Raw genomic sequence first — 12,669 nt, 5'->3', positions numbered from 1 at the left:
CCCTACCCCTACATATACACACTTGCCCCTGCAGCATACCCTCCAAGACAAATAGGTCTAGCATAGGCTCCTGTGAAGTCACCAAGTTCATGGGTCTTGGTGTGCATGAAACCTTATGTGCCCCCTCCATACTGGAGTTTCTGTTTTCCCTAGTCCTCTGAAATTCCTTCAATCAAACCCTGCTGGCCTTCAAAGCCAAATGCTCTGGGGCCTCCTCCTGATGCCAGGCTTGCAGACTGGGGAGCCTGACCTGGGGCTCAGAACTCTCAGTCCTGTGGGAGAAACTCTGTGATGTATTTTCCAGTTTGTGGGTTGCCCATTCAGTCGGAATGGAATTTGATTGTGTTGCAGATGCACTCTTCCTGCTGTCTCATTGTGGATTCTTCTTATCTTTGGATGTAGAATATCTTCTTTGTTGATTGTTGTTCAGCAGTTGGTGGTGATTTTCCTGTTTTCTTGAGAGTAGTTTGGTGTTTCTGTGAGAGGAGGTGAGCTCAAGTCCTTCTACTCTACCATCTTGTCACTCTCAAGAGTTAAGTACATTAATAAAAAGAATGTGCTGTAACATATGGTAGATTTCATTAAAGACGGTTTCCTTAGCCTGTTTACCTTTTTCCGTACTTTGGATTATTTTCTTAGGATAAATTTTTCGAAGAATAAATATTGGGGTAAAAGTTGTGAACATTTTTATCTTTCTTAAAAGATGGTTTGTAAAATTGCTTTTTAAACTAGGTCCAATTTGTATTAATGAATATGTTATGAGAGGAAGTTACATCACAGTGCTATTACTGTAGTATACTTCGGTTTTGAAATATTTTTGATATTTTAATAGAAGAAAAGTGAAACTTGATTTAGTTCTGTTGTTAAGTTGAATGCTTTTTCCTTTTTATCAGTATCTTTAGAATTGAATATTTAATATTACGTTGATGATTTTAAAGTTTTGAAAAACCTGTATGCAGGTCAAGAAGCAACAGAACCAGATATGGAACAACAGACTGGTTCAAAACTGGGAAAGGAGTATGTCAAGGCTGTGTATTGTCACCCTGCTTATTTAATGTATAGGCAGGGTACATCATGCGAAATCTTGGGCTGGATAAATCACAAGTTAGAATCAAGATTGCTGGGAGAAATGTCAACAACCTCAGATATGCAGATGATGCCACTCTAATGCCAGAAAATGAAGAGAAACTGAAGAGTCTCTTGTTCAGTTGCTAAGTCATGTCTGATTCTTTGAGATTCCCTGTCCTTCACTATCTACCTGAGTTTGCTCAAATTCATGTCCATTGAGTCAGTGATGCTATCCAACCATCTCATCCTCTGTCACCCTCTTCTCTTGCCCTTAATCTTTCCCAGCATTGGGGTTCTTTTCCACTGGAAGGACCAATGCTGAAGCTCCAATATTTTCGCCACCTGATGCAAAGTGCTGACTCATTGGAAAAGACCCTGATGCTGGAAAAGATTGAGGGCAGGTGGAGAAGGAGACAGCCGAAGATGAGATGGTTGTATGGCATCACTGACTCAATGGACATGAATTTGAGCAAACTCAGGGAGATAGTGAAGGACAGGGAAGCCTGGTGTGCTGCAGTCCACAGGGTCACAAAGAGTTAGACACAACTGAGTGGTTGAACAAGAACAACAAAGCAAAATTGAAATATTTACCTTTTCTCTCTACCTGATCCTTCCAGAGATTGGAAACTTTTAGGTTTCCAGTAGCTTAACAAATAAGTCAGAAAAACTATCTTGCTAACTACATATCAAGATGAAGGACAAAAAAGCCTGGTGTGCTACAGTCATGGGGTCACAGAGTCAGACATGACTTGGCCACTGAACAACAACAAGGCCAATTAGATATCTTACACAGGTAACAAGAGCAGTTAATTGGGAATTGTGCCACTGTTGTTACTAAAGGACTCTTAGTACTTTTCCATCTTAAAATGTAATCAAAATGACATTACTATACTTTACTTCTAGCTTGGTACCTTTATTATACCTCAGGTATTAATGCAGCTGTGGGCTGGAATACTGAAGCTATTGAATGTTAATTAGAAATTGAGCAAATTCATATTAAGTATTACTGACATGGCAGTGTGACTTGACTCAGAAAGAATTCTTTTAATGAGAAGATTCATATCTTTATTCTCAGATGAACTGAGGGAATACTGATCCTTCAGCATTAATCAAAACTTATCACATCAAAAATTCCAATGAGTAAATATAAACTTTATGTGGCTACCTCTGTTAGATGAAATCTACTTATATATATCTCCTCTCTATTGTAGAGATTGGATTAAGAAGAAATATCTGGAGATAATCATTAGTGATTTTTTTTTTAATCATTAGTGATTTAACTTTAACCTCCAGTTCCTTCCCTAGTTTATATGTGCACATTGCACGTGCATGCATGCACTTTCTCTTTTTTTCTCTTTCTTGTCTCTCTGTTTCTGTCACTCCCTCTATATATGGTATCTTTAGAACAGCAAAGCTGTGTACAAAACAATAGCAAAACTAGAGAAAAGACAGGCAGTCCTAACCCACAGACACTTGCCACAGTACCAGACATATGCATAAGGCATGTTAGGCCTCACCTGCTTGGGGAGATTAAAGGATGCTGTTAGCTGCCTTCACTGTTTTCATTGCCATAGAATGGTTTGGTTATACTAAAAAAATTTAATTCAGTTGCATTTTACAAATTTCAAATGCAACACTGTATTCTTGTCAGCTCAGTTTAGTTCAGTCACTCAGCTGTGTCCGACTCTTTGTGATCCCGTGGACTGCAGCATCCAGGCTTCCCTGTCCATCACCATTTCCCGGAGCTTGCTCAAACTCATGTCCATCAGTGATGCCATGTAACCATCTCATCCTCTGTTGTCCCCTTCTCCTCCTGCATTCAATCTTTCCCAGCATCAAGGTCTTTTGATGAGTCAGTTCTTCACATCAGGTGGCCATAGTATTGGATTTCTGAGTCAGTATCACTTCTTCCAATGAATATTCAGGATAGATTTCTTTTAGGATTGACCAGTTTGATCTGCTTGCAGTCCAAGGGCTCTCAAGAATCTCCTTCAACACCACAGTTCAAAAGCATCAATTCTTCGGTGCTCAGCTTTCTTGAGATATAAATATTTAGCAGAACAAGAATCAATGGCTTTAAAAAATGAAATGTTATTTAACTTTATTTAGGGTGATTTTATTTTATGATGGTGCATGTAATACATCTTGAAAGTATAAAGAAGCAGGATAAAATAAGCCATCCTCATGACATCTGGGCCATTACTAAATAGTTTATATCCTAATAAGAGATACTTTGAACCTATTATTTGTAGCTCCCCCAAACGACTAAATGTCTTTATTTATGTCATAATTTCCATTTTAAAATGTGTGATATTGGACTTCCCTGGCAGTCCGTGGTTAATACTCCATGCTCCCACTGCAGGGGGCACAGGTTTGATCCCTGGTCAGGGAACTAAGATCCACATGCCATGTGGCATGGCAAATAAAATAAGATAAAAAATAAAATATTACAAAAAAATTCAAGATTCTGAATGGTGATCAATTAGATGCCAATTAGAACTTCTCGTTTCCACCAGTGGTATTTTTATTCTAGTCATTTGTTTCGATTCACTAATTTGAATTCTGTCTGATATCTGTTAAAATTATAAATGCTCCCTTGTAAATTATATAAATGATTTTGTACTGGCTGTAAGAACTGATAATATCACAGTCTTAGACCCTTTCACAATGAATATGAAATCTGTCTAATAACTTTATGGCATTTAAACAAGATGTTTTGTAATTCTTTCTCTCTTACAGATTGGCTGTGATCATAGCCAAAACCTTGTGGACATTTGTAGAGAGAGGCAATATCAGGCCTTTGTCTGTGATGCTTTGGCAGTACCAATTCGCAGTGGATCTTGTGACGCTTGCATTTCCATTGCTGTTATTCACCATTTTGCTACAGCAGTAAGTATTGTCTTTTTTGCTCTAAAAACTTATAACTAAGTGGCAGGAAGCAGGAACAAGATGGCGGAGGAGTAGTTGGACATGGAGTACATCTCTCTGCACGGATACATCAGGAGTGCACCTTCAGACACAGAAGTGCTTGCAGAACACCAGCTGAGAGCAGAGAGAGTACTTGACCACCAGAAAAGAATATATAGAACCACGCAGAACTCCGTAGGATGAAGGAACTAGGGGGAAAAACAGGAGTGTTAGTAGAACTGGATCTGCCTTCAGCAGGTGGGGGAACTGAAGCAGGGTCCCCAAGCAGGGGACCCTGATGGTCCCCACATCAGGGCAATTGCTAGGTCCAACAGTTAAGGCTGAGAGTGAAGCAGCTGATCTGTGACAGCCTAAATGGAATGAGAATCAGACAGTCCTTGCTGCAGCCATTTGTGCCCCGGACAGGGACGCAGGTCCCCTAGAAGCCGCAGCAGCTGGGAGCTGGAGTGTAAGGGTGCTGGAGGAATCCCAGGGCAAGGACTGCTATTAACTGTGTAGAGACGGACCGAGGGGACATGAGGGAGGAGATTGTGGTGGGACATGCCTGTGGAGAAAGCCAGGCAGCCATGGAAGCAAGATGATACTGCTGAGTCATGCATAGTGGATCAGTCACTGTAGCCTCTCTCTCCCCATACCCCAGCATTGGTAGCTGAACAATAGATAGGCTGGCCCATCAAGCACCTGACACGCAGAACAACAGAATAGGACCCCACCCAGGGTGCCCCTTTAAGTGCCTGACACGCCAGTCTACAGAGCAGGACCCCAGTTGGGGGGCCCGTCTATGTGCCTGATGCCACAAACAACAGAGAAGGACCCCAGGCAAGGACGCCCTCTAAGTGCCTGAAGGGGTGGAAATATGGAGAAAGACTAGCCAAAGAGGCCTTCTGATTGCCAACTACTAGAGGCTTGAAAAAAGACTCTGATAGGGGCATAACTCCTGCGGCTGAGGCAGTCTGTGTCCCTGCACACTTGGTGCCATCAGGGTCCCCTCAACCCAAGCAGCCATGCCACCTTCACACTTAATCCTCACTGGGACAGAGCTGCCACAGGCAAAAAAAGACTTGGGCCTGTGCACATGGGTTCTCTTTGGTTGTGTGCAACTCTTTGTGACCCTGTGGACTGTGGCCTGCCAGGCTTCTCTGTCAGGGAGGGGGTTCTCCAGGCAAGAATACTGGAGCGTATTGGCCAATACTGGTTGCCCTCCCTTCTAGAGCAGTATATTTCCTGCTGCCCTAGCTGCCAACTCCCCTGAGTACCTGGTGCTGCCAGAACCCCTGCGACCCAAGCAGCTGCACCACCTCCACTCCTGGCCCCCACAGGGGCAAAACCAAGTCCTTCAGGGAAGCCTCAGGAGCAAACCCCAGAGGATGACCCACATGCAGAGGTGGAAATAAAACCACAATTGAAACCCAGGGGCAGTGTGGAAGAAGACCCAAAACCTTCCCACCAGCTGTACCAGCTGCAGATTAAATCCACATGATCAACTAAGCAGACACTGTCTCTATAGAATATATAAAAGGACATTGAGAGCTCCCACAAAAGAAAATGTACTCGTTCTGATAGCTGTGGACATTGGAGGCAAGAACACACAGGAGTGGGACCAGATTAGAGTCTGAGCTGTCCCCACAGCAGGTCCAGAGACCAGCACAGTGTTGGAGGGCATCCTAGGAGGTGAGATGGACTGTGACTCCCAGTGAGGGAAAGGATGCTAACAACAGAGACTCAAGAAAAACATTTATTATTCTTATATTTTGACTTGTTCTTTAGTTTCTTTTGGATTTTTCCCCCTTTTCCTTTTTACCCCCTTTGTTGTAGTTGTCAGTTTTATTAGCACTGTGAGATCTAATTAAGCTTTTGAGTTTTTTTAAATCACACTTTGTATTGCTGTTATAATAAACCTCTCCCTCTACATTGGTCTTTTGCAGTTCTGTGGAGTTTTCCTTTTTTCCTTCTTCTTCTGTTTTTGTCTTTTTCCTTTCTCTTTTTTATAATTTTAACTTAAAATTTTTTTAACCTATTATTTTTTCTATATTTATTCCTTTGTTTACTTTTCCTATCCTTTTCCTGTCCTTTTCCCTTTGCAGTTAATCTTTAATGTATATAAATCTTTGTCTACCTCTATTTAACTTTGCATTTCTATTCTTTTCTTTCTTCCCTTTCTTTTTCTCACCATATTTGTTTTGTTTTCATTGCTTTATTCCCCAGTTGACATCTTGCTTTAGTTTTGTTTTCCAGTTTGTGCTTCAGTTAATTTTGTTCTTAACTGGTGGATATCATTTTTGGTTTCCTTTGTTTGCAGGGTCAGTCTATTGTACTTTATTTTTGTTGGACTGTTTTGAGTTTGCTTATGGGTATTTATGTGTATATTCCATTATTTTAATTATTATTTGCCTGATTTTGTAACTGCACTTGTCTGTAGATCATCTTTGGTTTCTTATGTTTGGGTATTTGTTTTAATCTCATTTAATGCCATAACAAACCACCTGTGGAATCTCCATTTCTGGCAAGAGATCAAGCCCTGAGCCTTTGGAGTGGGAGCACTGACTCCAAGACCCTAGGCCACCAGAGAACTCCTAATCCTAGGGAGTATCAAATAGTGAGAACTCCCACAAAGGAAACCACTTGAATACAAGACCCAGCATCACCCAACTACCAGTAGCACCCTGTGCAGGATGCCTCATCCAAACAACAAACAAGACAAAAATACAAACCCAATCATCAGGAGACAGGATTTCCACCTCACTCAGCCCTGCCCCATCAGAGGGAAAAAAAAAAAAAAAAAACTCAGCACAAATCTCACCCTTTAGGAAGCTTACACAGACCACTGCACCAGCCTTAGGAAGGCAGAAACCAAAAGGAAGAAAGAATTCAACCTTGAAGCTAGGGGAAAGGAGACCTCAAACACAGTAAGTTTGAAAAAAAAAAAAAAATGATGAAAAGGCAGAGAAATACTGCACAAATGAAGGAATAAACTAGAAACACAGAAGTCCATAAATGAAGAGGAAATAGGCAAACTACCTGAAAAAGAATTCAGAATAATGATAATAAAGATGATCAGAAACCTTGAAAATAGAATGGAGAAAATACAAGAATCAGTTAACAAAGACCTAGAAGGATTAAAGAATAAACATATAGAGGCAAACAGTACAATTAATGACATTAAAAATACTCTAAAAGGAATCAATAGCAGAATAAGTGAAGCAGAAGAATGGATCATTGAGCTGGAAGATAAAATGGTGGAAATAACTGCTGGAGAGAAGAATAAAGTAAAAGAATGAAAAGAATTGAGACAGTTTCAGAGCAGAGAAGTACTCCTGCCTGGGGAATCCATGGATGGAGGAGCCTGGTAGGCTGTAGTCCATGGGGTCACTAAGAGTCGGACATGACTGGGCGACTTCACTTTCACTTTTTACTTTCATGGATTGGAGAAGGAAATGGCAATCCACTCCAGTGTTCTTGCCTGGAGAATCCCAGGGATGGGGAAGCCTGGTGGGCTGCCGTCTATGAGGTTGCACAGAGTCGGACACGACTGAAGCGACTTAGCCAGCAGCAGCAGCAGCAGCAGCAGCAGTCTCAGAGACCTCAGGGATAATACTAAGTGGCAGGAAATGTTCATAGATTTCACTGACTTGGACTACATTTCAGCTTTTCCTTTCTTTCCATGTCATAAAGTGTACCCCAGTTTTGAAAGAAAGCCCGTGGACTGGAGATGAGCTACATGGGAGTTGTGCTTTCTTAAACAGAGATCTGTTGTGACTATGCTTTACTGCTGCGTATTTCTGCGTTTTTCCTGCCTGAGTCTTACTCATCTTTAGATGTCTTCCTCAAATACACAGAGTTGCAGAACTTGAGCTATAAGAGACTTTAAGAGATCAGCTGTAGGCCTCTTGAGGATTTGTTCTCTCTTCTCAGCCTCTGAGCTTCTTCTCTATTTCTGTTTCCCATCTTACTTCCTCAGCTGTTTCTCTCATTCCCAAGATCTGAGTTTCTATTTTTCTTCTTTTCATATTCTTTTCTTTTCAAAACTCAAGTATTTAACTGGTAGTGGTATGCTAATGTTTTTAATTAGTCACTATGCTTCTCATTTTAAAATAAGTGAATTTAATATTTTATAGGAAAAAAAAATCTTATTACTCCTGAGTACTACTCATTTTCTCCTGATCTAAGCAGTAACATAGATTCCTCTGTGCTGGAGTTACTGGCACCTTAACTGAATTCAAAACAAAGAACACCTTCTGTGCCCATTATTGGGAAGAAAAAAAAATTTTTTTTCTATTTATCCTTTTACCCTCCTTGACTGCAGAACACAATTCTTCTTTTTTCCTTTTTTTTTTTTTTTATATAAGATTTGTCTTATGTTTGATTTTCTGTGCTGTCCATCTTAATTGAAAACAGTCCTGTAGTCAATCATATTTCCCATTTCCTCTCTGTATCTCTTTCTGGCTGATAAACAACAATACAGTTTTGTTTCTTTCTTGTTTTTTTCCACTAGGAGCGTAGAGTAGCAGCTCTCCAAGAACTTGTTCGACTCCTAAGACCTGGTGGGAAGGCACTCATCTATGTTTGGGCTATGGAGCAAGAATATAATAAGAAGAAGTCCAAGTATCTTAGAGAAAACAGAACTAGCCAAGGCATGAAAGAGGAAATCAGCAATGATGCATCAGTGCAAGAGTTGCTTGTGAAGCAGTTGCCTAATGTAGGCAATCAAGACTCAGCACACTCTGTCTCCTCCATAAATGACTTTCAAAGTGGGGGATGTAATTCAAAGAATGTTGCTAATTCCAAGTTGCCTATTCATACTAACAGGACTTCTTTTCATTCTCAAGACTTACTGGTTCCCTGGCATTTTAAGGGAAATCCTGGTAAGGACAAGCGTGTTGAGCCGTTTGGTCCATTAGGATCCCGTGACCCAGGTCCTGTGTTTCATCGTTATTACCATGTGTTTTGTGAGGGAGAATTGGAAGCTGCCTGCCGGACTTTGAATAATATCAGCATACTGCAAAGTTACTATGATCAGGGAAACTGGTGTGTAATTCTTCAAAAGGTCTGATTATCTCTATGAACATATTATATATAGGGAAGAAGTGCTCAGCGTTTTTTTTTTTTTTAATGAGATTAAATTACCTATATTTTTTAATTAAAGAGAAAATGTGTGGAAAAGTATCAAAGGAGAGTGCCTGGGAGAAATTTGGAAGTAGAGACTAGTTAGAATATATTCAGTCTACTACTATTGCTGACATCACTTAATCCATGATGGAGGAACAGGGATGGTTTTTAAAGTAATTGAAGTAGTTCCTGAAATATTTGGGATCTTGGGGTAAGAGTACAGCATTTTGAAGATAAACTTTTGTTACAAAGTGTTGCTAAATGAACTAAATTATGTAGAATCTTAACGAAGTAATCACGTAACTTTTTATCAATAATAAAATATTCCTGTTCAGTAGAAAATTGTCTGAAATTTTATCTGTGATAGCTCTGTAAAATCACAGATGATAACCACTCTGTCACTGCACTTTACTAGCACAGGCCTTGACACATCATAGGTACTCAGTAAAATTTTAGTCAGTTGGATAGTACCCATACATTAAGGTAGGGGTTTTCATCCAATAAAAGCTTACTGAAATTGTACAATGTACCAGTCACTATTTTAAGTTCTGGGAGGCGAACAGTAAACAAGAAAAATACAAAGTCGATGCCCTTGTTGAGCTTACATTCTAGAAGGAAAGACAGACAATAAACAATACAGGACACCTGGGTTTGATACCTGGATCAGGAAAATGCCCTGGAGAAGGGAATGGCAACCCACACCAGTATTCTTGCCTAGAACATTCCATGGACAGAGGAGCCTGGTGGCCTACGTAGTCCATGGGGTCACAAGGCGTCCGACGTGACTGCGTGACTTCATAGTCGATTAGCAATGTTGTAATAGTTTCAGGTGAACAGTAAAGGGACTCAGCCATACATATGCCTATATCCATTCTCCCCCAAACCCCTCTGAGACCTATCCAGGCTAGCACATAACATTGAGCAGAGTTCCGTGTGCTATACATTAGGGTTTTGTTGGTTATCCATTTTAAGTATAGCAGTATGTACAAGACCTTGCCAGAGTCCTAACTATCCCTTCCCCCTGGCAACCATGAGTTTGTTTTCCAACCCTGTGAGTCTCTTTTTGTTTTATAAGTTCATTTGTATTATTTCTTTTTAGACTCTACATGTAAGGGTTTTCATATGATATTTCTCCTTCTCTGTCTGACTTACTTCACTCAATATGACACTCTCTAGATCCATCCATGTGGCTGCAAATGGCCTTATTTCATTCTTTTTAATGGCTGAGTAATATTCCATTGTGTGGATGTGTATATATATACCACGTTTACCCATTCCTCTGTCGATGGTGTCTAAAACCTTCGCTACAGTGCAAGAACTTCCTTGGTATTATTGTTCTCCAGTTTGTGAGTGGCCTACCCTGCAGGTATAGGATTTGATTTTATCGTAATTGTTTCCCTCCTACCATTTTGCTCTGGCTTCTCCTTTGTCCTTTGATATGGGATATCTTTTTTTGGTGGGTTCCAGTGTCTTCCTCTCTGCCAGGTGGATTCTTTACAACACTGAGCCAGCAGGGAAGCCCTGCAGAAACAGTAGTGATCAATAACTCTTAGATGAGATATTGATTACCTTTGTCATGGAATTTCAGTACAAGATTATACATTTGCCCTTTAGATGAATTTGTAAGGTTCATGATATGAGAAGGAAGAATTACAGGCTAAAAAGTTAGCCTTCTGATCTCTATGTCAGAAGCTTTATCTATCTTTTTTATACTTTAATAAAACTTTATTGTATAAAAAGCTCTGAGCAATCAAGCCTCATCACTGGCACTGGATCAATTTCCTCATCTCTGGAGGCCAAGAATACCGGTATCTTTCACAGCTCATCACAGAAACATTTCAATACAAAAGAGATCCTTCCAGAACTAAGAGTCTTTTAGCAGTACAGAGCTATAGATTACAAAATGAAAATACATATGATCCCCGTAATTTGTGTGGCTTCACAGGTGGCTCTATGTGGGTCAGGAAGATCCCATGGAGGAAGGCATGGCAATCCACTCCAGTATTCTTGCCTGGAGAATACCATGGACAGAGGAGCCTGAAAGGCTACAGTATATAGGGTCGGACAGAGTGGGACACGAATGAAGTGACTTTGCACTCACACACCCTAATTTGTCAAGAAATAGCTGGAGCAACAGGCTAATTTGACACTGGAATACAGAATGAAGCAGGGCATAGGCTAACAGAGTTTTGCCAAGAGAACACACTGGTCATAGCAAACACCCTCTTCCAACAACACAAGAGATGACACTACACATGGACATAACCAGATGGTCAATATCAAAATCAGACATAACCAGATGGTCAATATCAAAATCAGACTGATTATATTCTTTACAGCCAACGATGAAGAAGCTCTATACAGTCAGCAAAAACAAGACTGGGAGCTGACTGTGACTCAAATCATGAACTCCTTATTGCCAAATTCAGATTTCAGTTGAAGTAGGGAAAACCAATAGACCATTCAGGTATGACCTAAATCATATCCCTTACAATCACACAGTGGAAGTGACAAATAGATTCAATGGATTAGATCTGGTAGACAGAGTTCCTGAAAAACTGTGGACAGAAGTTGCTGACACTGTACAGGAAGCAGTGATCAAGATCATCCCCAAGAAAAATGTAAAAAGGCAAACTGGCTGTCTGAAGAGGGCTTACAAATAGCTATGAAAAGAAGTGAAAGGCAAAGGAAAAAAGAAAAATATACCCATTTGATGCAGAGTTCCAAAGAATAGGAAGGAGAGATAGGAAAGCCCTCCTCAGTGATCAATGAAAAGAAATAGAGGAAAACGAGAATATGAAAGACTAGAGATAGCTCCAAGGAAATTAGAGACACTAAGGGAACTTTTCACACTAAGATAGGCACAATAAAAGATGGAAATTGTATGGACCTAGCAGAAGTAGAAGATATTAAGAAGAAGTGGCAAGAATATACAGAAGAATTGTGCAAAAAAGACCTTCACAACCCCAGATAATCACCATGGTGTGATCACTCACCTAGAGCCAGACATCCTGGAATTCGAAGTCAAGTGGGTCTTAAAAGGTGTTTTCATTCCAATCCCAAAGAAAGGCAATGCCAAAGAATGCTCAAACTACCACACAATTGCACTTATCTCACACGTTAGCAATGTAATGCTAAAAATGCTCCAATCCAGGTCATGAGTAAATGAACCGTGAACTTCCAGATGTTCAAGCTGTACTTAGAAAAGGCAGAGGAACCAGAGATCAAAGTTTCAGCATCCCTTGGATCATCAGAAAAGGAAGAGAGTTCCATAAAAACATCTACCTCTGCTTAATTGACTACACCAAACCCTTTGACTGTGTGGAACACAACAAACTGTCTACAATTCTTCAAGAGATGGGAATACCAGAGTACCTGACCTGCCTCCTGAGAAATCTGTATGCAGGTCAAGAAGCAACAGTTAGACTTGGACATGGAATGACAGACTGGTTCCAAATTGGGAAAGGAGTAAGTCAAGGCTGTATATTATCATTCTCTTTATTTAACTGATATGCAGAGTACATCATGAGAAATGCTGGACTTGATGAAGCACAAGCTGGAATCAAG

At 40.4% G+C, this 12,669-nt stretch overlaps 1 protein-coding gene across 1 annotated transcript in view; it reads left to right on the top strand.

Moving 5' to 3' along the window:
* ALKBH8 (alkB, alkylation repair homolog 8 (E. coli)) overlaps window positions 1-9,781 on the top strand; it is a 114,504-nt gene extending 104,723 nt beyond the window's left edge. The window contains exons 9-10 of the mRNA XM_010862922.1: window positions 3,808-3,957; window positions 8,489-9,781. Of these exons, the coding sequence (XP_010861224.1) occupies window positions 3,808-3,957; window positions 8,489-9,046 (708 nt within the window). The 3' untranslated portion in view covers window positions 9,047-9,781. The remainder of the gene's footprint in view (window positions 1-3,807; window positions 3,958-8,488) is intronic.
* The last annotated feature ends 2,888 nt before the right edge of the window (window positions 9,782-12,669 follow it).

Source organism: Bison bison, unplaced genomic scaffold (genome assembly GCF_000754665.1).
Source record: "Bison bison bison isolate TAMUID 2011002044 unplaced genomic scaffold, Bison_UMD1.0 scf7180017864485, whole genome shotgun sequence".
Lineage (NCBI taxonomy): Eukaryota > Metazoa > Chordata > Mammalia > Artiodactyla > Bovidae > Bison > Bison bison.
This window is presented reverse-complemented; position numbering and strand designations above follow the sequence as displayed.